At 42.0% G+C, this 25,927-nt stretch overlaps 1 protein-coding gene across 2 annotated transcripts in view; it reads left to right on the forward strand.

Moving 5' to 3' along the window:
• The window catches only part of LOC144784260 (mitochondrial Rho GTPase 2-like), a 1,917,079-nt gene that overhangs the window by 1,555,892 nt on the left and 335,260 nt on the right, over positions 1–25,927 (forward strand). For both annotated transcript variants that reach the window (XM_078662926.1, XM_078662928.1), the window contains one exon: positions 21,151–21,209. In XM_078662926.1, the coding sequence (XP_078519052.1) occupies positions 21,151–21,209 (59 nt within the window). The remainder of the gene's footprint in view (positions 1–21,150; positions 21,210–25,927) is intronic.

Below are 25,927 nucleotides of genomic sequence, written 5' to 3' on the forward strand. Positions count from 1 at the left end.
GCTAATCGCAAATTAAACCTTCATTCCTATGAGCCTCCTAGCCCATGGAAATGAATGGGTAACTTGCAATTAGCAATTTGCTCATTGCAAATTAGGAATGGTAAAGAATCGCTATTTATTCCTTAAAATTCGCTATTTAGGAAATGCAAAATATTTTGAAGATCACTGTTATTGTTTTACTGTTTGGTAATAATGGTTAATAACATTTTTTAATATATTTTACCACAGATTCAACTGCAGATTATTTCAAGATTTCACCATGCCTACAATAGAAAGACAGAGAAAGGCTGCAAAACGTCAAAGACAGCAGGTGAAAAAAAATAAGCAGCAGTCCTCTAACAAAAAGATTTGTCAAGTCACGAAGAAAGCACCGGGTAAGAGCACAAAACAATTCATAAGAAATATGTGTAGTAAAAAAAATATTACTACAGAAAATGTTTCAGTCCATAAAACGAGAAGGAAATCAAATGGAAAGGAAAGGCCAATGAAAAATGTTACTGCTAGAGCAAGAGATAACTCTGTGCATGATAGTAGAAGGAAACAACAGTTTAGGGAGATTCGTAAACGAATGTTCCGCAACAGGATAATTGGCAATTTGTTAAAAAATATTAAGAAACGTCAACAGAAACTGGTTTTTTATAAGAGAAAAAAAAAAGTTGAGAAAGTTATTGATCAGGCATTTGAAATTAAACGTAAGTTATTTATTTTGATAATCAATAGAATTAGGAAGCTAAACAAGGCAATTTATGATTTCAAAAGAAATAGTAGATGGAAGAGAATAGTTAATCGTAGTAATTTTTGTGAAGTTTTTTCTGGAGAATGGATGCATAGTTCAAGCTGTGAGGCATTTTTTAATGAGGAGAGTTATTTCCAGGATAATGATTTGGTGCATGCAGTTGACACCAGTGGTCGTGCTTATGAAGTGAAAGATGGTTGTCCAGTTGAAAAAGAAAAACTTGTGACAACAGAGGCAGAAGAGGTGTTAGGTAATGAGGTTTTAGGAAGACGTGCTAAGGGTCCTGTGTACACCTGGAAGTGTAGTAGTATTTGCAGTGTGCGACAGGATTCCATCAATTTGCTTTGTGATTTTGTACGGTCATTTAATAAGAAAAGTTTGAAGCAGAAAATAAGGTTGTTGCAAGAATTAGATCCTTGCAGAGTGAGAGAAGTGACAGGTTTGCATGGTCATTCACTGGCTTGTCTTTCCAGGAGAGTATGCCAGAGTGTTTTTCATCATTTCAGGATGCTAGCAGTGCATCATAATAAAGTGAGGAAATTAGTTAGAATGTTGTATTATGCTAAGAGTCCAGCAATTATGCTTAAAAAATTATGCGCTGCTCTTTTGCATGGTTCTGAAATAGATGTGAAGAATATATGTGAAGAAATTGAGTTTTGTTACTTTGGAAGTAAAGAGGAGAATGTTGAAATTGAGCAAGAAGAAGAGGGTCATGTGGAAGATAGTGTACAGGTTTCCAGTACAGATAATTTCCAGAGGGAAATTGCGACATTTGAGGTGAAATCAAGTGAGAGGCCTAATTTCACTTGTGTGTGTTGTCGACGCACTTATTATAAGAATCAGACTAAGTTAGTGGATTTATATGCAAAAAGTGAAAGGGAAAATAATAGTGAATGGAAGGATTTCGCAACATACTTGATGGTAGAAAATTGTTTTGATTTGGGATTGGATCAACGTGTGTGTACTTATTGTTGTTGCAAATTAAATCAAAACCAGATGCCTGCTAGAGCAGTTCATAATAATCTGGAATTGGTTGAGATTCCTTCTGAATTGAAGGATTTAAATACTTATGAATCTATTTTGATTCAAAGTATCCATCCCTTTCAGGCTATTGTAAGAATGGAGCCAAAGACAGGGAAATTGCCTCCATCAGATTTACAGAGAGGATTAAAGGGAAGAGTTGTTTATTTGCCTCTAGATTTGAAGAAAAACATTAACACAATTGGAGTAGAAAAAGTGGAAGAGGAACCTCTGGTTATCTTAGTTAATGGGGTTCCGACAAAGAATAAGAAAATATGGCAAGATTTAGTAGATGTTAGGAAAGTTAAAAAGGCAACATTGTATTTGAAAAAAAATAATAAATACTATAAGAATGTATATGTTGCAGAAGAGGAAGTAAGTGAGGAAGAGGATAGCGATTTGTGTGCTGGTCAAATTGAGAAAGTAGAACCCTCTACTAGTGAAGAAATATATGAACATTATAGTGTTCATCCTTTGCATTCCAAGGAAGTCATGGGGAATGCTATTGAGTTGTTTCAAATGAAACAAGCCAAAGGGAGTCCCATTAGTGTTTGGGAGGAAAGTTTGGAAGCTCGGTGTTTCCCACAGCTTTTTCCAACAGGTCAGGGAGGAAGATATGATGAGCGACCTCATCAAATTCCTGCTTCTGAATACCGGACTTTGCGATTGTATGCAGGAGATGCTAGGTTTCGACAATGCATTCCCTATTTGTTTCATCTCCTGTTTGAAAGCGTTCTGTCTGGACTGTCATATGCAGTGAACCACATCTTGAAAAGTGGTATACACATGCAAAACATCTCGGCAAGTGACTTTATGGATAAAGTCAATGTCCAAGACAGTATTTTGGATTCTCACCTGATTAATCTCATGGCGTGTCAGCGTGGTACTAATGAGTACTGGTACCGTCGTCATGGTGATTTAAAATGTATGCTGAGGAACTTAGGTACTCCCACATGGTTCCTCACTCTGAGCTGTGCCGAGTATGGCTGGGAAGACTTACTTGAATTTCTACGAGAGGCAAATGCTAACGTAGATAACATCGAATTCAAGACACCTGGAGAACTGTGCTCTTTGGATCCAGTCAATGTATGTAGGTACTTCAATCATAGATTTGAATCTATGATGTCTTTCATCATGAATAAGAAGAATCCACCTCTTGGAGAGGTGTTGGATTTCTTCTGGAGAAAGGAGTACCAAGCAAGAGGTGCTCCTCATATACATATGTTGCTGTGGATCAAGGATGCACCTAAATTTGGAACGGATCCAGAAGACTCAGTGATGAGTTTCATCCAACAGTATTCTACGTGTGCTGTTCCAAACGCAAAGGAGAAGAAAAGCCTAAGAGAAAAAGTTCTGCGTTTCCAAAGCCATCGATGTGGAAAGTACTGCCGTCGTAAATTCCGAAATAAGGACAAGTTCTACACTAAATGTCGTTTCGGCTTTCCACGACCGGTGATTTCTAAAGGAAGAGTAAACAGTTTGATGTCTTCGCTGCGACACAATGTCATGAAGAAATCACCTAAAAACACTTACAATTTGAAGAGGAACCAAGAGTCCAAGTACATCAACGACTACAACCCGGTGATTTTGTCCATGTGGAATGCTAACATGGATATACAGTTTGTGGCTGATAACTGTATGGCTGTGGCTCGGTATGTGACGTCTTACATCACCAAAAAAGAGAAGACAGAATTGAAGGATATGTGGGAGGACATTTCCCATGAAAAGAGCCTCAGCAAGAAGTTGTACAGTTTCAGTCTGAAGATGTTGTCGCATCGAGAAATCGGAGCGTACGAATGTTCTGACCGGTTGTCTTCAGCAAGTCTCTATGCCAAGTCCAGGAGTATCGTTTGGGCGAGTCTTGGTCTTGCAGCAACGCGTAATCGAGTTCTCAAACCTGTGCGGGAAATTGAGTATTTGGCGGAAAAGGAGCCAAACAGTACCGACATTTTGAAGACAAACATGTTGGATACATATTATCCAAATCGAAGCAGTCACCTCGAGAATGTTTGTCTGTATGAGGTTCTGCAAAATTACATATTCAAGAGGAACATCAAAGAAGATACTGAGAAAGGAGTGTATGCTGTAATAGGAAGTGAGGGATGTCTGGTCAAGCAAAGAAAATGCCACTTGGTAAACCATCGAAAATTGAGTGGCGAATCTCCTGAAAAAAAGGAGTTTTTCTATTTAGCACTTTTGCAACTTTTCAAGCCTTGGCGTGCAGAAGAGGAACTGCTTGGAGATTTCCTCTGTTACGAAGACTCTTTCAATGCCGCCAAGGAGACCATAGAATGTCCTGCTTTTCCCAAATATGTAGAAATGTTGAATGCGGAAATTGAGCAGGAAGCAACGATTGCAGCCGAGATTGCCAGAGACAGTTCTCAGGACAGTCAGAGTTCTGCTTCATTGAGTCAGGATCCACTAGGAGGACCTGTTATCGAAAATGAAGCTGCCACTGCTATGAATGAAGTGGAAAGAGCCATGGCACATGCTCAAGAGGATGCGGTTAACTTAGAAGAGTTGGAAAGACAACTCAACGTTGAGCAGAGGAAAATATATGATGAAGTTACCATGCAAATTGATCATGGATTAAGTCATGATAAGAAAGAGTGCTCATGTACGTCGTTGAAGCCTGTCCGACTGTACGTGAGTGGAGAAGCGGGAACTGGAAAAAGTTTCCTCATTAAAGCAATTTCATGCTATTTGCAGGAAAGGACAGAGTCATCGCTGTCTTGTGTTGTCACTGCTCCAACTGGACTGGCAGCACATAATATTAAAGGGATTACTTTACATCGTTTACTGATGCTGCCAGTGGAGCATGACAACAAATTACAATATCACAAGCTATCTGGAGATGCTTGTTTTGAAGTTTCAAGAATCTTGAGGAAAATGAAACTTCTTATCATTGACGAAGTAAGCATGGTTTCCAATGTCATGCTTGCCTTTGTGCATTTGAGGATGCAAGAAGTTCTCAAAACAGAGTATGATGTGTTATTTGGTGGCAAACACATCATTGTTTTCGGAGATCTTCTGCAGCTGACACCAGTGAAAGGGCAACCTGTGTTCAAAATGCTCACGCATGAAGATACCAGGAAGTGCCTAGGCAGCATTGGCAACGTCAATATATGGTTAAACTTCAATTATGCTGAACTGCATGAAAATATGCGTCAGGCGAAGGATGAAGTTTACAAGACTATTCTACAAGATGTTAGAATTGGAAAAGTGACCGAGCATGGGAAAGAAGCTTTACATGCACGATTACTGTCAAATTTATATCCAGAACAAGATGTTGTGCCTGAGAATATTTTTCAGAAAATTACTGAGAAGAAATCTGGAATATGTTTGATGCCAACTCTTGCAGAATGTGCCAAATTTAACAACAAAATGTTGCATTTAGAAAAGCAAGAGATTGTGAAACTGGAAGCTATTGATAGAGTAGAGCATATGGGATCAACAATTATTTTGTCTGAGAATCTGAAAACAAAATTGGATTCATTAGAGAAGAGTATATCTAAAACTGCAGGTTTTGAAAAGACTCTGAATGTGTGCTTGAACTGCCGTATAATTTTAAGAAGGAATTTACATGTTGAAAGAGGTCTGGTAAATGGATCAATGGGTTATGTTGTTGATTTTGTGAAATACAGAAATAGAGATGGAATTGAATTTTAAAAATTAAATTTGATGGCATTGAGGAAGTACAGCTAATTGCTCGTTGTTCTGCTAGATTTCTGCTTGTAAAAGACTTATATGTTCGCCATAAGCAGTTTCCTGTTTGCTTGGCATATGCGGTGACAATTCATAAATCGCAAGGTTTAAGTGTAGACAGTGCATTGGTGAATATTGGCAGTTCTGTGTTCAAGGAGGGTATGTCATATGTGGCATTGTCACGAGTTAGAACTTTATCGGGATTGTACTTGATTGAGTGTGATGTCACAAACATTTGTGCGGATCTAGATTGTGTTAAGGAATACAATAGGTTAAGAAGAGAGTATGCGCCACATTTGCCTCAGTATCCTTTGTTTGAGAAACGTGTGGTAGGCCGGAAACGAAGAAATGAGAACAATACTGGGGAGGTTGTAGCAAAAAGACAAAAAGTCAATGAACCTAAAATTACAAGCAGAAACAAAAAGGATTCTGTTGAAGATGTTGTTGGTTTTCAGTTTGAAAACAGTTCTGGTGTCAACTGCTATGCTAATGTAGTGGTTAATGTTTTGTTTTCTCTAAAAAATGTAAAAGAAGAGATTGTGGTCAATTCTGATCAAAGATTTTGCAGTTTGTTAAATTCTGTGTTAGAGAAATGTACCACTGATAGAAGAAACATAGAAAGTGTGTCTGAAATTCGAAATCTGTTAGACAGATGTTCAGGCCAAACACAATTCTCTCAAAATATTCAGCAAGATTGTCAGGAGTTTTTAATGTATATGCTTGATGTATTGCATGCTGAAGGTGTAGATGTAGATCAGCTGTTTGGGCTTTCTTATCAATGGCAGCATGACTGCGAGAACTGTATGGTATCAAGTACTACTAGTGTAGACTCAGAAAGATTTATATATTTAACTTTGCCAGACAGTAAATCAGTCTCCTTTAATAAGCTAGTAAAAGCAGCTGATCACAACATGGAGTGTAGCCAATGTAAATCTGAAATGATGTCCACATTATTTATACGAACATATGGCCAGTATGTCATTTTAATGTTCCAACGATGTAGGCCTGATGGAACAAAATTGACAACTTTAATTAAAAATTTTGTAGCTTCGCAGTTGTCAATATCAGGAAGGACTTTTGTAACTGCAGCAATTATATATCATGACGGCCCTTCAATAACATCAGGACATTACACAGCTTATTTAAAGTCTAGAAATGGCTGGTCATTCTGCAATGATTCTGTTTTAATTTAAAAAAAAAAATTGCCGTATGACCTTAAAAACTCTTACCTGGTGTTTTTAAAACCAATATTTTAGGGAAATAAGCTTGGGATGTGCTCTGTGGAATTTCAAGAAGTTCTAATGGCTCCTACACAATTTGGCCTTGAGGATAAGTGTAGTTCAGAGACATAACTTCTAACCATAGGACTGGACATCATGTAAATGTAAATGTAGTATACTTGTAAAGTGCACAGCTGCCCCAGCAACGGGGCGTCCCGGCGCTGTATAACTCTGGGGAACCCGTCCTGGCTTTCCCTGTGGGATGGTCCCTTGTCCTCATCCTGGGCTCCTCGCCCTCCGCCTGGGACGACTCCTGGTGGCCCCCCGCCCTGGGCTCCGCACCCACACCGACAGACCACGCACGCAACCTGGGCTTCATCCTGGACTCCTCCCTCTCCATGACCAGGCAAGTCAACGCCGTCTCCTCGTCATGCTTCAACATCCTGCGCATGCTACGAAAGATCTTCCGGTGGATCCCCACCGAGACCAGGAAGACGGTCACCCAGGCCCTCGTCACCAGCCGACTGGACTACGGCAACGCCCTCTACGCCGGAACCACCGCCAAGCTCCAGAAGAGACTCCAGCGGATCCAGAACGCCTCAGCCAGACTCATCCTCGACATCCCCCGACGCAGCCACATCTCCGGACATCTGAGAGACCTGCACTGGCTCCCCGTCAACAAAAGAATCACCTTCCGTCTCCTCACCCACGCACACAAAGCCCTACACGACCAAGGCCCGAGCTACCTCAACAACCGCATCAACTTCTACGCTCCCAAACGCCACCTCCGATCAGCCAGTCACGCCCTCGCCGCCGTACCCCGCATCCGAAGATCGACAACAGGAGGAAGGTCCTTCTCCCACCTGGCCGCCAAGACCTGGAACTCCCTCCCGACCGACCTGCGCCTGACCCAAGACCACCTTTCCTTCAGGAAGAAGCTCAAGACCTGGATGTTCGAGCAGTAGCAGCACCCCCCCCCCCAAGCGCCTTGAGACCCTCCGGGTAAGTAGTGCGCTATATAAATGTCCATGATTGATTGATTGATTGCTGGGAGTCCCCAAGGTGGAGCCAGGCATGCCCGGAATTGGTGGGGCCGTTGTGGAGATTAGGCAAGCTAATGCCCAGAGTTGCCGAGTGGAACCCCTGATTAGAGTAAACACCGAAGTGAGAATTATCAAGTCCGCTGACCAAGGTCCACGACCCTGCCGCGTCGGGAATTGAACCCTGGTCCCGGGCTGACTTCTGCTCTCAGGCCTGCTGCCTCTAACCAGTGAGCCACACTACTCCACTATCATGGAGAAATACATGCACTTTCAATGAGTTCAGAAAAACTGTTTCTTTTTATAAGCTAATTGAAGCAGCCAATCAAAACATGGAGTAGAGGGAATGTAAGTCTGCAATGCTGTCTACTGTTTTACATTGCTTTGTGATTAAAAGTGATGTAGAGAATTAAATAATTGTAGTAGTCATAGAGGTAGTGTAAGTCTGCTTCATAGTAAGCAGTATCAGTGTCATAGGAAATGTAGAACATGACTGAGCAAGAAGGGGAAGATATTACTATTCCAGGATTGTGAAAATGATCTTCAACATTTTAATTCTGAAAGTTGCGGAAATGCCAAATGACGGGATTGGCTTACAAGAAATCCAAGAGTTATAAATGGCTCTGACCAGATTTGGCCTTGTGGAAAATTGTGGTAGAGAGCAAGAAGTCATTTATTGCATGTAATGTGTTTTTAAAAACGATGGAGATTTTCTTTCAGAAAGTGGCGGGCTGAAAGTAATAACAGCACAAAAGAGTGTAAGCTGTTCATAGGACATCCTTGGACGTCATGGAAAGTAAGTTAACTTTAACGAGTTCTGAATTTTCATTTCTTATGTTGTATGGGTTTTTTAAACACAATCATTTTGATTGTGTTTTTTTCCCCCGCTGTTATATGATGAATACCTTCAAGTCACTGTTTTTAGTGAATTTTGATACATTCTGAGAACAGCAAAAATAAACCATTTAACATGTATAATTAATTCTGTACTGTTTGCATTTATGATGTATATGTAGAACTGTGTAGGAGGCATGGAGAAGCTGAGGCTTCTGTAAGTGTCAAAGTTGTTGCATGCAGTGCTGCACTTCTGCGTACTCTTTCATATGATAGACTACATCTGCACAATGAGATACCTAAGCAAAGGAAACACAAGTGATGTGATTGTGAAATGAGCAAAATAAATTGCACGTATTTCATTTACATCACCTGTGTTTCCTATCATTACGAATCACATTGTGCAGATCAAGTTTAGGTCTGTCCAGGGAAACATAGGAGGTTTGAACTTTGTTGAAGAGTGCAGTGGACATGACTCACTTCATTGGTAGACCTTCACATGTATTATCTCCTCTGTACTCTTCAACAAGTGTAAATCTCATCTGCAACCCTGAGTAGGCCTCACCTCAAACAAACCTCTGGATAGTAGACATCTTATTGGCATCCTGAAGCAATTATTTAAAATTTTAGTGTCTTGCGACACTTTTCTGAAACAACAGCAATGCAAAAGATGCACCATGTTTTAAGATAGGCCTCACTTCATCTGCATCAAGATACTGTTAGTTTAAAATGTATATCTTTAGGACTGTGTAGGGGGCCTGGAGAAGCAGAAGCTTCTGTAAGTGTCGAAGTTGTTGAAAAACTGTTTGTCCTTCAATCTTTTCCCTTGTCTTTTCTAATTTTTAAATACATGTTTTAATATTTTTCAAATGTTTGTTCTCTCTTTCACAGATTGAAAGTATAAAAACAAAAAGTGAGTAATTTAACGACAATTATAAGGTAAATATTTTGTACTCTTTTCGTTACATTTCTATCACATTTAACTACTATTAGTTCCACTGCTTCATTTCTTTAACCCTCAGTTTCCTGCCTTTGCTACTTCCCTCATTCCTTTCTCTATTACCTACTTACTCAACTCCTTCCACTCTTTTTCTCAGTCCCTCTCTTCTCATAGTTCCTCACTCTTGTTCACTCACTGCGTCTCTATTACTCTTAGTGTCTTTGACTGATCACTCTATCACTACTTGTTCATAATGCTTTCTCTGTGTAGTTGAAGCACACTAAGGGTAATATTATGAACACAGCCAATAAAATTATTGCTCTTTTTATTGGCAGAAAACTGGTGCAAAAGTGGTTTTAGTGGCAGTTTTCTGCCACAAAAGCAGCTTTAGCGACACATTTCTGTCAATAAAAGCTGCAAAACTTTTATTGCCTATGTTGATGATATGGCTCTATGTTAATTACATTTCTTTGCTGTTTCAATTAATCTTTTTCTGTTATTTTTTGTTTTCTGTTTTCTGTTTTCTATTTTTTCTCTCTGTTATTCCTCATTTTTTAATCTTATTTTGAACATTCACTCACATTCTCCAAGAAACTCTTCTTTGTTAATGTTATACTCTCTTTTTTTTTTCTTTCACTTCGTTATCTATTTTGTTTTTCACAATTATACCCTCTTGTGTCTTTTCTTCGGTAAATAGATCTATTAAACAGTATCTCTTCTTTACTCCCTATAGCTGTCTTTCTTTTAACATCACTCTCTGTTTCCTTTCCTTATACTTACATTTTTTTTTTTTTTTTAATTTTTTTGGTTAGCTCCCGGTCCGCGTACCGGGAAGCTAACCCGAAAGCGAACCAAAAGAAATAGAGCTTGCCAGAGTGCTAAACATTCTAGCAATTTTTTTGGAAAGGGAAGGTAGTTCTGAAAAGAACTTTTTTTTAAATATTTTTGTTGTTTTATATTTTTTTTTTATTTTTTGAACATTTTTTGTTTTTTTTGTATTTTTTGAACGATTTTATATTTTTTTGGGTTTTTTGGGGGGGGGGGGAAACAACAAAAAACAGGCGTTGAAAAGGGCTCAACAGGAGCAAAAAAAAATTACTGGGGGCGGTTAGGGCAATCATGGTGTTCATACGCCAGGTTCAGTGCATTGATGCTCATGTTGCCACAAGCTAATAATGCACGACAGTGCATACATAAGTGGATCATGTGCCCAAAATTTTGTTGAATATTTGGCACAGTTTCCCGTGCCTCTTCTGGTGATAGAGAAACCGGTATTGTTGGTCTGGCCACAGGAGTTGGTCTGGGATTGTCGTGCATATCCCTTAATTCCGCCCGGCTGTAATTTAGGGGATGTTTCCTCGTCATGTGCCTGTGCATAGTGTGATTGCCAAAGCTATATTTTTTGTCCGTCCCTCTGGACAATTGTTCCTTGCATATCAGGCAGGTGACATACCTCGCGTTGACTTTTTTTTGCCCACGAGGTATTGAAAAAAACTGCCAGATGAAACTGGCTTTCTTTCTGGAAACCCGGGGCAACTCTTCTAAAAATTGTGGTTCTTCTCCCTCCTCATCCATTTCTTCCTCTTCCTCCTCAGTGTTGGTAAGGACCTGGGGAGGTGGTCCTTTCTTCCCATGAGGAGGTGGTGGTGGTGGTGGGGGTCCACCAGCTGAAGCTACCAATGAAGCCATTTTCCAAGAAGCAAAATAGGTCTTCCTCTCACAATGATGAAAGTCAGAGTGAGGAAAGAAGGAGGGGTTTTCATCATTTGGGAAAAAACAATACTTCTCAACCAATGAAAAGTGTTATTTTTAAGTCACCTGACCTAGCCTTCCATCATTATGAAACCAAAAGTGAAATGAACCAATGAAAAGTTTTATTAACAAGTCACATGACCTCTCACGCTCATGTTACGCGCTGCGGAACGCTCCCCGGTTAGCTTCCGGTTCGCTCCGCTTCGCGCCTCGGTACGCGCCCCGGGACACTTCCGGGTGCGCTAACGCGATACGTCACAAGACGCATTTCGCGGCAACGCGATACGTTGCGCTTTCGCGCCGCGGATCGCTTCCGGGGAGCTGCGTTTCGCGCCTCGGTCCGCGCCCCGGGGCACTTCCGGGTGCGCTAACGCAGTACGTCATAAGACGCATTACGCGGCAACGCGATACCGTCACTATGTTGATTTCTTACCGGTTCGCGGACCGGGTCGCGGAATCAAAGTGAGCTAACGGGAAGCTTCCCGGTTCGCGGACCGGGAGCGAAACAAAAAAAATATTTTAAAAAAATTATTAATAAACATATAAAATATATTTTGGGATTTAAAGAAGAATAAATTTTACAGCTATAGATATTAGCTTTTAAAAAACCAATGAAATTCACTGAAAAAACCATAGGTTATAGACCATATATAGTTAGGAATTAGCATTTACAAAACCTTGAAAATTCACTGAAAAAACCATAGGTTATAGACCATATATAGTTAGGAATTAGCATTTAAAAAACCTTATTTTACTCACACAAAACCATTGAAATTCCATATATAGTTAGTTGTACTAACTATATATCGCGCACCCGCAATCCACTGCTGATCATGTCACATATTACATCATTCATGACATGGTCAGTGACATCACTGATGACATCACTGATGACATCTCAAATGACATCACTGATGACATCACTGATGACATCTCAAATGACATCACTGATGACATCACTGATGACATCTCAAATGACATCACTGATGACATCACTGATAACATCTCAAATGACATCACTGATAACATCTCAAATGACATCACTGATGACATCTCATTTGAAATCAATGGTCACATCACTGATGATATCATTCATGTGACAATACAATGCATCTCCTCACACTTTAATATAACCTCTGTTACACCCAGTGTTAAATACAGAACATATTTTTTTAAACAATTGACACACCAATACTAGTTACTACATACGCACTCACTGATTCCTACGTCTACACACACATTCACTCATTCACCCATACAATCATTCATACATACAATCACTCATCTTTACAACACTATCATATGCACTCATACACCCTATACAGACACTCACACTCTGCCACTCATCCTTGGAGTTACTCACACACCTAGTCAGTCTTGTAAAGAATCAATCACACTTCCATTTTCTAATCTATACAGTTAAACATAGAGTACCTTACATTTTCAAACATATTCTAACACATACTTACTCTCTTATAAATCATTGATACAAGAATACATTGATCTGCACAGAGTCACACATCTCCCAGCCAGCCACACACACACTCAGTCTCCCATACAAATACTTGGGCAATCAATCAATAACCCATATAGTTACTCATATAGCTACTGATCAACACATGCAGCAGTTTACAGAATACCAGACATAATGATGCACAAATTAAGACAGTTTAGTCACTAACCTATGCATTCAGTGAGACACATTTAATCACTCACTCATACAGTCAGTCACGCACCTACTAAAACCTTCATTCAGACACTTATACATCCACTCATTTAGTTGTGATGTGATGTCATCAGTGATGTCATTTGAGATGTCATCAGTGATGTCATCAGTGATGTCATTTGAGATGTCATCAGTGATGTCATCAGTGATGTCACTGACCATGTCATGAATGATGTAATATGTGACATGATCAGCAGTGGATTGCGGGTGCGCGATATATAGTTAGTACAACTAACTATATATGGAATTTCAATGGTTTTGTGTGAGTAAAATAAGGTTTTTTAAATGCTAATTCCTAACTATATATGGTCTATAACCTATGGTTTTTTCAGTGAATTTTCAAGGTTTTGTAAATGCTAATTCCTAACTATATATGGTCTATAACCTATGGTTTTTTCAGTGAATATATATATATATATATATATATATATAGTTTAATAGGAATGTTGGATCTTTTCTAAATTCAATTGCGGCCGCTCCTCATCCATACTATATTCTGTTTGATGCACTTGCACTCCTCCCACAAATCAGTCTAAGGATACTAATTCATTTTTTAGCATTCAAATTCATTTACATTTTTTTTCCAGTTGTACATTTTGCTTCTTTATTCGCATTCACTTTTTTTAATCTGTTAATATTATATAACTTTCTAAGCAGTTGTGGACCCTCTGAGAAGGCTTTGCGCACCAAACCCCAAGTGGTCTGCGGACCACAGGAGAACCACTGTTGTAGAAAGTGCTCCCAAGGCCAGGAAGTTAAATGCCATTTGTTGATTGCCGCTCCTGCTCCTATTGTGCTATCCACTACAGAGGTAGTGCAAACATGGCTTCAGGCCTGCCTGGTGTAGCTTGACTGCTGCAGTGTAAAACCTGCAATGTAATCTGTCAAAATAACCATTTTTGACAGGAGAAACCCTTTTTTGGAATATTAATAAGGCACCCTACGTAGGCCTTGTAGGCCAAAAGGCAGAGTGCACAGTATTTAAACGTAGGGCATATCGAAATTTAAAGTTAACATCTTTAGAGTGACTAGCACTCAAAAGCTATTTTCACTATAGGAAGGTTAACTGGCCCATAGAGAACCATTAGGAAGCCATTGTACATATTAATTTTGCTATCTTCAGTTAGGGACCAGGTAGTAAAAGGATTAAACAACTGTTTTCAATATTATTAAAGGTCCTATCCCACTGTAAAGTTGGATTTTTTAAAATACATTTTAAGGGAAGTAACTTTTAGAAAGTTATCTTTTTACTGCCTGAAGCTCCTGGAGGCTACTTTGTTGTAGCTCTTCAGCAGTAAGCCAGTGAATGATTAGAAAACTGCTCCCAGAGCAGAGGCAAAGGCTTGATGTTTTTATTCCTATGGTAGGAAGACCAGTTGATGTGGGCCCAGGAACTTCATTTATATCAAGGGGCCTCCCCTGTCACAGGCAAATATTGGGTGACACCTAAAAAGGCCTCAACGTTTGTCCTACTAGTCAGACAGGCACCAAACCCAGTGGTTCTTTACACATTGCCCTTAATTCTGTCTGCTCTGATCCATAGCTATAAAGGAATAAAGCTCAAGTCAGTCTAACAACTTTGAGTGTTCACTATGTATTGTAATGTAATGTAACTATGACGAGTTGAGATTATTTCACACAGTGGGCAGTTGCCCACCCAAAATATTAATTACATTTATTTGAGTGATCATGCATATTTAGTGGGCATCTGTTAGAACTGGGGTTTCTGGTTGTCCGGGTATGCACCTTGTACAAGCAGGAACCTCCACTCTAGTCGGGGTAAGCTAGATACACACTAAAAGATAGCCTGTGCTCACCCTCTGGTAGCTTGATACAGAGCAGTCCGGCTTATTTAAAGAGGTGAATGCCACACGAATACTCCATCTAGGGTTAGAAAAGTAGATTATGTTTTTATGAGTAAAACTACCAATATCCAATAAGTAGAACTGGAGTTATGAATTGTTAAAGAATTAAGCAAAATGTAGTGCTTGGAAGCAAATAGTGCGTAGGGGTTACTTTAGGCCACGCTGGACTCGGGTAAATGTAAAGGTCAGGCAGATAGCAATGGAGGGCAGGCTGGCTACAGGACTCACTCAGGTACTGCCGAAAAAAGTACTTTTGATGGAGGAAGCGTCGTTGTGGATGACTCTAAGCGTCGTTTCCGATCTGTACAAGGATTAAGGCTTCGTCGACGAACCCCTTTGCGATGCGTTGTCCTTGAGCATCGCTGTCCATTGCCCTCGAGCTGCGCAGTCCATCGAAGTGATGTTGTCAGTCAGCGCCTACGTTCACATCGAAGGGCAATGCATCGGTTCTGATTGGTGCAAAGTCGTCACTGCGTCGATTTTGATGGTTCTGCACAGCAGAAGCTGACTTTCATGGGCCCAGGCCTGTATTGGCACCACTTTGCAGGGCAAGACTCACAGATGGCAGAGTCCAGGTGCTGTTGCAGAGCTAAAGAAAGTATTTGATGGCCCTGAGACTTAAGAGCAGGGAGCAAGCCAGCAAGCCTTTGGAGTCACTCTGGGTTCAAGTGAGATAGGTCCAGTCCTTGTCCTCAGCAGGGCAGAGATCAGCAAGGTAGCACAGCAAAACAGAAAAGCAGTTCTTCCAGAGCAGCAGTCAAGGAGAGTGGCAATCCTTGTAGCACAACAGTCATTACTCCTGGCGTTCTTCACATGTCTAGTAGTGTACTGTCTTGGTAGGGTCAGAGCCCCAGTACTTATACCCAGTTGTGACTTTGAAGTGGGGTGACTTGAATTTGAATTTGAAATATTTATATAGCGCTACATACACCATGCGGTTTCTTGGCGCTGTGGAGACTAAATTAGCAGTAGGAACGCAAATACTGGTAAAGAAACAGGAAATTAGATCAGTTTACATTGGAAAAGGCTTGGGTAAACAAAAAAGTCTTAAGATCTTTACGAAAAAGGGAGTAATGTCTGGCCAGACGTAAATGATCGGGAAGGGAGTTCCAGAAGGATGGTGCCAAGAATGAAAAATTGGCTCCACCCCATTTCTTACGTCTGTAACGGGGTACCTGAAGAAGCGATTGAGTAGATGAGCGAAGCTCACGGGCAGGGGTGTACTCTTTTAATAAGGAGGAAATGAAGGCAGGGGCTGTGCCCTGGCGCGCCTGAAAGACCATACAACCTGTTTTGAAAAGGGATCGCTCCCTGACAGGTAACCAGTGCAATGCCTTCAGTAAGGGGGTAGAATGATGAGAGCAGGGAAGACCATGGACCAGTCTGGCCGCCTGGTTTTGAACCAGCTGGAGCTTCCGCAAACTATACGCTGGAATGCCGTTGTATAGAGCGTTAGCGTAGTCCAGCCGGGAAATCACCAGAGCGGACAAGATAAGTTTAAGTGCGAGAGGGGAGAAAAAGCGAGAAACAGAGCGAATAGTTCGAAGGACCAGAAAGCAAGAAGAGACAACAGAAGTTATTTGTGAATGAAGAGTGAGCTGATTATTGATTTTAATGCCCAGGGTCTTTACTGAGGGAGAAGACGTGGGAGGGGATCCTAAAGAAGAAGGCCAGAATGAAGAGTTCCAAGGACTGGAAGAACCACCCGTGAGAACCAATTCCGTTTTATCGGGGTTCAGCTTCAGATGATTGTGGTTCATCCAGTCCCTGATGAAAATCATAGTAGTCTGAAAATTAGAAATAGAATGAGAGGAGGAAGAAAGATTAAAGATAAGCTAAGACTTCAAAAAGTTTCTTTGTAGTGTACAGAGATCCTTTCTTCCCAGCCTTGGCTACAGACTATCAGTTGGGGGTAATCAACCCTTTGTGTGGGAAAGGGGACACTGCCTATTCAGGTGTAATGTCAGTTCCCACCATCGCTGTTTCTGCCCAGGAAGAGCTTTCAGAATGCAGATTAATTCTCTGTCACACCTACCCTTCCTGTGTTTGTGGCTGTCAAGAGAGAATGCTCAAAGTGTAGCTGTTATCCACCACAGACGTATTGGAGACAATCTGCAAACACACAGAGCGGAGAAAATGCCCACTTTCTAAAAGTGGCATTTCTAAAATAGTAATGTTAAATCCAACTTTACCATTAAAGAAAATTTATCACTTCCATTCCAAAGACCTAAAACATGATGCAGCTAATCCTTGCTGATCAGGAATTACAACTTAAAAGTATATTAAGGCATTGCTAATGTGAACCTATGAGAGCAGTATGCCTCACAGTAGTGAAAAATGAATTTGGGTTTTTGTCACTACTAGGACATGCTAAACTTAACAACAGTACATGTCCTACCTTTTACTTACCTTTTGATTGTGTTGTCCTGGAGTTGAACAGTGTCCCCACTTTGCACTCCTATAATGATTTTCAAGATTTTTAATTTTTTTCTTTTGAAGGTAAACAATCAGTAATCTTTTCTTTTAAAGTCAACCTTTTATTCGATTTTGAAATAATTCTTATTCACAATGTTGAAGCATCACACTATGATTGAAAAAAATTCCAGTGCATTTACTAGGAATCTCAATAAATTTCCACAGTCACATTATGATTAAAGTTTAACATGAGATTAAAAATCTGTGCATTAGTTCAGCAAGTAAAAAATCCCCGTGTCCATGAGTGAAGTAAGAAATAATAGCTGAATAAATAGTCTGTTGTTAGTAAAGTCAAAGTTCGTACAAGCCAAAGGAGATACCTGAATTTAATGAAATAATGACAACAATTTTCATGTATTTTTGTCAATATTATTAGTCCACACCATGCTGTAAAGAAACACCTTAAATGGTGACATAACAACGCATTACATAAAATCGTCAAAAGTGAAGCGAAAACTAACGGGGTTATGCAAACCAAGTGAACCTCTCGTCGAAGTGCCGAAAATTACATTCGCGGTATGGATGCAAGTTTCTAAATACTCTTAACTCTTTAATTACATGGAAGTTTACGTCTAGAGGTCGACAATCTACCAGTGTGAAATGCATGCCGAAGTCACTCTTGTCATTAGAATAACGAGTTAAAGTCGTAACCACCCAGTAAAATAACAGATAGAAAGGGGGCTATGTTTCAAAGAACGAAACCGTGTTGTAGTGAATCCCTTTTAAGCAAGTAGCAGAATAATTTAAAAACAAGCATTGGCAGAGCCAATAGGTCTCGCCTTTTGGCTTTGCCAAACTGAGGCGTGCCTCGGGGTGGGGAGATTAATGTACCTTATGGGCTGCCGCAAGTAAAGCGGAGAGGGTGAGAGCAGCAGACTTGGCGCCTTCTCCAAGCAGGTCATGGCCCCTGTGGACCACCCGCTTGCGACCGACCCTCCGTGGGCTATGATACAATGCAGGGGGCAAAGGAATACGAACAACGGGAATGGGGGTGGGAGCATGGTGAACACGGACAACGGGAGCAAGGTGGTAACCAAGGGAATGTGGACAATGGAAGGGGGGCAGGAGCATGGTGAACAACAATGGGGGGGGTGGGAACAAAGGGACTGCAGATAATGGGAGGGGGGTGGGAGCATGTTGAACAGGGACACCGAGAGGGGGGTTAGAGCAAAGGGAATGTGGATAAGGGGAGGGGGTGTTTGCAAAGTAAAACACAACAGGATGTTAAAAACCAACTAAGACAAAAGAAAAAGTAGTGTGAGTACCAAAACATATGGCCCGTATCAAAAGGATATATGCAGCCGGGGCAAACGCCAGGGCAGGAACAAAACAGCCACAAGGCAGGACAAATTTACTGTATCCACGAACCAAAACAATGCCATTTAGAAAGGCGAACTAAGTAACCAGTCACATGTGTTGGGTGTGTGGTGGGTGTCTTCTAACTTCACAGAGAAATTACAGCATGCCTTGCAAAGCCTCTAGGCTCGACCTAAAAAACTAGGACCATAAATCTTATCTGTATAGTCTTTGCATTTTGAAAGAGCAAGAACAGCTCTTTGGGTAAAAAATGTCCACGCTGCAGGCATCTGCGTTCAGCCTTGAGGTCACCGGTTTTAATTGCAATAGACCAACTCAACCTTTGAGAGTTTACTAAAATAAGCAACATGGAATATACTAATGTTTATACTTATTATTTTCACACCATATAACTGCAAGATTGTGACATTAAGGGCTTCTGCATTTATCAGCCTATTCTTTAGAACACATGCCCCCACTTACTGCAGTATAGACCACATACCTGCGTACCTAGCGCATGTTTAAAGTGTGGTTTACATAAAGGGGTGACCCTGTGTCCCTCAGAACCTGGGTAATGGTGTTTAAATACAAAGGTGGTTCTGTTGGGTAACACCAATCTCTTTGAAAGTAGGCAAGGTGCGCTCTGTACACATTAGAAACAAACTCTCTGAAACAAGAACATATGGAGAGGAATCGGATATTTCAAAAAGTACTTTATATTCGTAGTGAGGTAAACATATTACATCTGAATTACTTCATTCCATGATGTGGTAATAAGACCGTCAAAAGGTGTGAGAAATAGTGACTGTAGGTGAAGAGTGATCAGTGCATCAAAAACAGTGACACATATGTACAAAATTATTATATACAAGGGTTTAGGGTGGCCAGAGTTTTGATTCTTCTCCAAGGAGACAAGGAGTTCCTGTACATGCTCCTGGAGTATCTGGACCAGTGGTAAAGCGTCGACGTTTCGACCCTGTAGCGCCCCAGTTGGTGGTCGCGGCGGGTCTTTATCAAGACTGGGTGGGACGGAGAGGGGGACAGTACGTAAGGCAGGAAGTGGTAAAACGTAGACGCTTTACCACTGGTCCAGATACTCCAGGAACTCCTTGTCTCCTTGGAGAAGAATCAAAACTCTGGCCACCCTAAACCCTTGTATATAATAATTTTTTACATATGTGTCACTGTTTTTGATGCACTGATCACTCTTCACCTACAGTCACTATTTCTCACACCTTTTGACGGTCTTATTACCACATCATGGAATGAAGTAATTCAGATGCAATATGTGTACCTCACTACGAATATAAAGTACTTTTTGAAATATCCGATTCCTCTCCATATGTTCTTGTTTCAGAGAGTTTGTTTCTAATGTGTACAGAGCGCACCTTGCCTACTTTCAAAGAGATTGGCGTTACCCAACAGAACCACCTTTGTATTTAAGCGTGTTTAAAGTGTACACCCATCCGCAAACAGCTCTACCTTTGGCTTCCATGAAAGATTGAAACATATATATGCTATCTGAAGTGCTAACTCTTCTTCGCCTCTGCCTGCCTGCTTACATCTAGTGGCTTTTGAAGTGTGTGTTCCATCAGCAGTCTTATATACTATAGGCTTTGCTGCCTGGAGCACTTACTGCCCCTCACACTAAAACCACTTCTCCTAGCTGCGTGGAAACACACAGGGTTGCTGCACACAGCCTGAGAGAGATTAGAGTTCATTGTTTAGAATGTAATGGGCTGTGTGCTGCAAAAGCTCTCCTTTTTCAGAAAGAAGGGGGGGGTGGATACAAGTAAAACACAAAGGCGCTGTCTGTAGGTTTGAGGTATTGTATTAAAGCTGTGTAGATGTTTGTGTGCTCATAAAAGGCAACATTTGCACTCTGTCAATGAAAGATTCCTTCTGACAAGGGAAACCTCCCGGCTGGAACCCCTTTAATTTCAAGCTCCAGTGTTTGTACCTCAACAATGTGCCCTACAGATGAGGCTTGAAGTGGTTGCGTCTTAACAATGTTCCCTGTATGTGAAACTATGAGTGGGAGACTTATCTTTGACTGTTGTATCTCAGGGAGTGCTGCGCTGATGGTGTCCCAGCGCTGAGTGTGTCAGTCAAGGACTATGTTAGTTCTCTCCGGCATAAACTGTTTGCAGCAAGGCACTATGGTGGCTGACTCAGTAATATGCTGCACTAATGTCGATAATGTGATGTCTGTATATGATTTGTTTTCTGCAAGCAAGTACCACAGTGTGTTATTTTTCCTGTACCAGAATCCAAATGTATGGCATCAGTTTGCTTTATGTTTAATACACTCTTTGTTTCTATTATTACATCAATGCGACATTTTGATCTCTTGGCTTATTCGCCAGAACAAGGTTATCTGGCAGATCAATGTTGTGTAGAATCCACAGAATGCTTGTCGTACTGAGGTGGGAAGTATGAGATAGAGCAGCTGCTTTATTTGTACAGGCCAGTGTGAAACCTTATAGTTTGTCTTCTGCTCGAATTTCAGTACTCATGTTGTTCTTTTTCTCTTCTTTGCAGCCCAGGTGGGGAAGACCTCATTGATTATGGCTCTTGTTGGCGAAGAGTTTCCAGAGGAGGTAAGTTGAAAAATGGCTCATTTGTCATGATTGGTTCTTCACTCTCTATTCCCTAACCACTGGTTATTCTCCCCATTCTTGATAGGCTGGTGACAAACCAAAGCAATAGCTGTAGCATTGTGTTCCTGCGGTATCGCTCTTCTACCCCACATTCAATCCCTTGGTTGAAGTCAACCCTGCTTTTACAGGTGCCTCAGTAGATAATGTGTTGGGATGGTAGTTCTGGGGAAAGTAAGGGTCCAAAAAGGTATTTTCAAAAGAGGTGTGATTGTCAAATTTAAGAACTGAGGGGAGGTGCCTGAACAGATTTGTAAATGTGCGGAGTATGAGCCAGATGGATGCCAAGTAAAGGATAATTGCGTTAATAAGAGAGGTAAGCTTAGCTTATTAGCTAACCTGAGTGAAAGTCTTCAGTATTTCATTAAATGTAGTTTGAATGGGGAGGGAGTTCTAGAGCAGATCAGCTGGAGACAACCCTTGCATGAAATCAATTTTGATGTAAGGGAGGATAATGAAAATTCCTTAACATATACAACTGGTATTTAATTATTGTCACTGATGTAGAGGTGATTCAAGGTGAACAATTAACAGTGTATGAGTATTTGACAGTAGGTCTTTGGTTGAATTGAGTAGGTGTGAGAAGACACGCAAAAGATAAACAACATGTAAGATGAGTGGAAGCCTTTTTTGCGTCCCTGCTTTGACTAGCGCATGTACTATTGAGCTGGTGGTAGTAAACTGCTATCAGGAAGGATGAAAGTAAGTGTTGAGACATGTTAGGAGCTGGGAGAATAGTCTAAATGATCATGGTCAAGTATTTGTGGGTATGGTGAAATGTGTAAGTAATGCAGGTTTGGATTTAATGTTTGGTTTGATTACACACCGTAATTAAACCAGTCAGTCCCCAACCCTATGCACCCTCCATTTTATTTTACCATTGAAGGATGATCTAGTCCGAATCATTACTTGATTCAGCCTCCAGCCCAGACACCAACAAAAGAAGGGAGTGTGCTTAACCCTCATTCCATGAGGTTGTCTGTTATGGTATGTAAGATTAAGAATCAGTGTCCATGTCCGTTCAAAACAAGGAATTGTGTTCTGGAGGATTGCGGTCAATTTTTCCATAGCTTAAAAGTTCCAGGTTTTACACTACCATAATGCCAACGTTGACTACTTTGGGCCTTTCCGCCTATAAGTGACAATCAACCTCCTAGCTAACAATAGCTGTGATATGTCTCCCATTGGCATCGCCAATGGACATAAATCTTTGTTGTTATTCTCCACTAGAAGCACCATCCGGGGATCAAGGGGGAGTAGGGCAGTGGTGACTGCTCTGATTTTCTGCTTCACTTGGGTCCAGAAACCTTGAACACAACTACAGAATCACCACATGTGGATCTATGATATGAATCTTCCTCTTCACACCACTGCCAACATATGTTGGACCCACCCCCTCCCAATATTCCCTTCTGGCGAATCGGGGTATTAGTTGAGGGAGGTAACTATTCCACTCAAATGATAATCACAGTCCTTGCTATGGTCAGTCACTAAATTTAACTGTGCTTCACCCGTGGTGGCTATGGCACAGAGCAGACATGCTTAACTTAAAGGGAATATAAAGTATTTGCGGTACCAAAACAGTAATAAAGTCAAAACACAAAAAAAATCCCAAACCTATTTTTAAAAATATAGACTATATATATATATATTTTTTTTTAAAGTTTTTATTGAAAAGTAACAGACATACAATAACAACAAACTTCACAAGGCAAGAAGCAATGCAGTATATCGTCCTGGATCCATGTGGGCGGAGCTCGAGAACAAAATTCACATATTACAGACGGGTAAGATAGAGGTAGGGGCAGGCAAGGAGACAAGCAACAAATGCATCAAGAATAACGAATCAACGCCAATCAGGGGGATAAAGACACTTCGGAGGACAGATCCTGAGGGGGAGTACAAAGATTACCCCGATATGCATTCCATTGGGACCAGACACTACCCCATTTCTTGGGACGGCCCCGGGAAAGGTACACAGTCTTCTCTCGAAACATACACCAATCCATGTTTTCTTTCGACGTGGACAAGGTAGGTGGCCTATGTGAACCCCAAAGCTGGGCAATGTCCCTTTTGGCGACCATGTTTCCAAAGGTCGCCCACGTAATTTGCGCGGAGTTGTAATCATTAGGCTCCCAAACATTAAGCAGACAACGCCTGGCTTCGGGCAGCAGAGACACTCCTGTAACACTCTTCATGACATCATGCACTCGGGCCCAGAATCGTACCATATCCGGGCATTCCCACAATATGTGGAGAAAGGTGCCAGTCATACCACAGCCACGCTTGCATAACCCATCCGCGGAAGACCCCATCCGAACCAAACAGGGCCCAGTGACATACACTCTGTGAAGTATCTTCAACTGGACGAACCGCAAACGGGCAGGAATAGCAACCTCCGTTGGCGAGGACAAAGCCGATTGCCAGTCCTTGTCGTCCAATTCCAGGCCGTCAGAGCACCACGCATCTCTAAGACGAACCAGTAAATCAGCTCTGTTGTTAATAAGCTTCTTGTATATTAAGGAGATCGTACTATCAGGTACGTGACAATCCAGAATGCGGTCTACCAAAGGGGAGGACTCAGGGATGTCAGTGCCCGCTGGGAAAACGGACAACAAAGCGTGGCGGACCTGGGCATATCGGAAGAATTCAGTGTCACCCAGTTCATACTCCAGACGCAGCGCATCAAAGGACTTGACCGTCCCCTTCGACCACAAGTCACCCACTCTACTAATACCAATCATGTCCCATTTATCAAAGCCTTTCGTCCGCCACAGAGAACCCAAGCATTCCGAATCATACAGGGGGGTGGCCAGAGTGAATCTATCACTCCATCCCAGGGCCGTAGTCGCATCACGCCACACTCGCACAGCAATCTTAGTGGGACCGGTCAGTGTTCCGCGATGACCACCGGAGTACAGTGCTCTACTAAAAGACCCTCCTGGAAGGATAAGCCTATCCATGGAAAACACCGGAGCAGGGCCCAAGGAGTAGGTCGCGTGATTAATCGCGCTGAGCTGGGACGCCCAGTAATAACGTCGGATGTCCGGGAGGGCTATACCGCCATCATACCATGGAAGTGTAAGCTTGGAAAGGGCGATACGGGCACGCCCATCCCAGATAAGTTGCCTCTGCAGACTTTCCACTTCACGGAAGTAGCCGGAAGCAATCGGATCAAAGGAATTTTGTAGTGCGTACAAAAAACGGGGCAAAGACATCATTTTAAAGAGCGCCGCTCTGCCGAGGGGCGATAGTGGCAACCTACGCCAGCGAGCTACATCAAGTTTAAGCCGCTGACGGGGAGGCAACAGGTTAAGGCTATAGCGCACAGCGGGGTCAAGGGAAACATGAATCCCCAAGTACTTAAAACCGGTCGTCATCACCTGAATTGGAAATCTACGCGGCAGCGGAGGAAGATCTCCTGCCAAAACGTAGACGCAGGATTTAGCCCAATTGATAACAAGACCAGAGTTATTGCCGAAGGAAGCAAGCACATCAAAAAGCACGTTGAGAGACTTCCTTGGCGAGGTAAGATATAGAAGGATGTCGTCCGCATACAACGAGACTCGATCCTCGAAATCAGGGGACCATCGAATGCCCCGCATGGACGGTTCCCAACGGAGCCATTCCGCCAGCGGCTCAAGAGCGAGAGCAAAGAGCAGAGGAAACAGTGGACAGCCCTGCCGAGTGCCCCGTCCAAGCTCAAAGATGCAAGAAACTCGTCCGTTAACCACTACCTGGGCCAAGGGATTCTCATAAAGAAGCTTTACCCAGGCTATAAAGCCTGGCCCAAACCCGAATTTCAAGAGGGCCGCCCACAGGTAGGGCCATTCGATAGTATCGAAGGCCATGGTAGCGTCGAGAGAAACCAAAATGGCTGGTTCCGAAAGCGTCCCAGCTCTCGCGAGAACCCCGTGGAGTCTACGCGGGTTTAAAGCAGTGTTGCGGTGCGGAATAAAACCGGACTGATCCGGATGGATCAGATCCCCGATCACAGTGACCAAACGGTTAGCCAGAGTTTTCGCCAAAATCTTGGGCTCGGCGTTAAGCAATGAGATAGGCCTATAGGAGGTACATCGATCTCGAGGTTTACCTTCTTTAGGAATAACAACAATGGTAGCAAGTCGTTGGTCCCTGGGGAGGGAACCCGACTCCAGAGCCTCGAGAAACATGTCCCGTAAATGGGGCGCCATTTTGTCGGGTCGCAGCTTATAGAGTTCAATGGGCAAACCATTGGGGCCCAACGCCTTACCCGAGCGGAGGGAGCGAATCGCTACAGCGATTTCGTCCATCGACAACGGGGCGTCCAGGAGGTCCCTATCCGAGTCAGAAAGGCGAGGCAAAGCAATGTCCCGCAACAGTGAACGAGAGTCTTCCTCATCTCGATCACAGACTGAGGTATACAGAGTCTCAAAGTGATCCGCGAAACACTGAACGATCCCAACGGGGTCTGTAACACACTCACCATCAAGCCGTTTAACCACTGGGACCACACGATTCACTCTCTCCTTCTTATCCAGCCACGCCAACAACTTGCCCGCTTTATCACCCACATCATACAATCTCCCCTGCTGCTCCCTGTACATCACTTTCGCTGCATCTGTAACGAGAGCCTTGTAGGCCGCCTGTTTCAAAGCAAGGGAATGCAGTTTGGCGCTAGT

This window comes from Lissotriton helveticus, chromosome 10 (genome assembly GCF_964261635.1).
Source record: "Lissotriton helveticus chromosome 10, aLisHel1.1, whole genome shotgun sequence".
Taxonomy (NCBI): domain Eukaryota; kingdom Metazoa; phylum Chordata; class Amphibia; order Caudata; family Salamandridae; genus Lissotriton; species Lissotriton helveticus.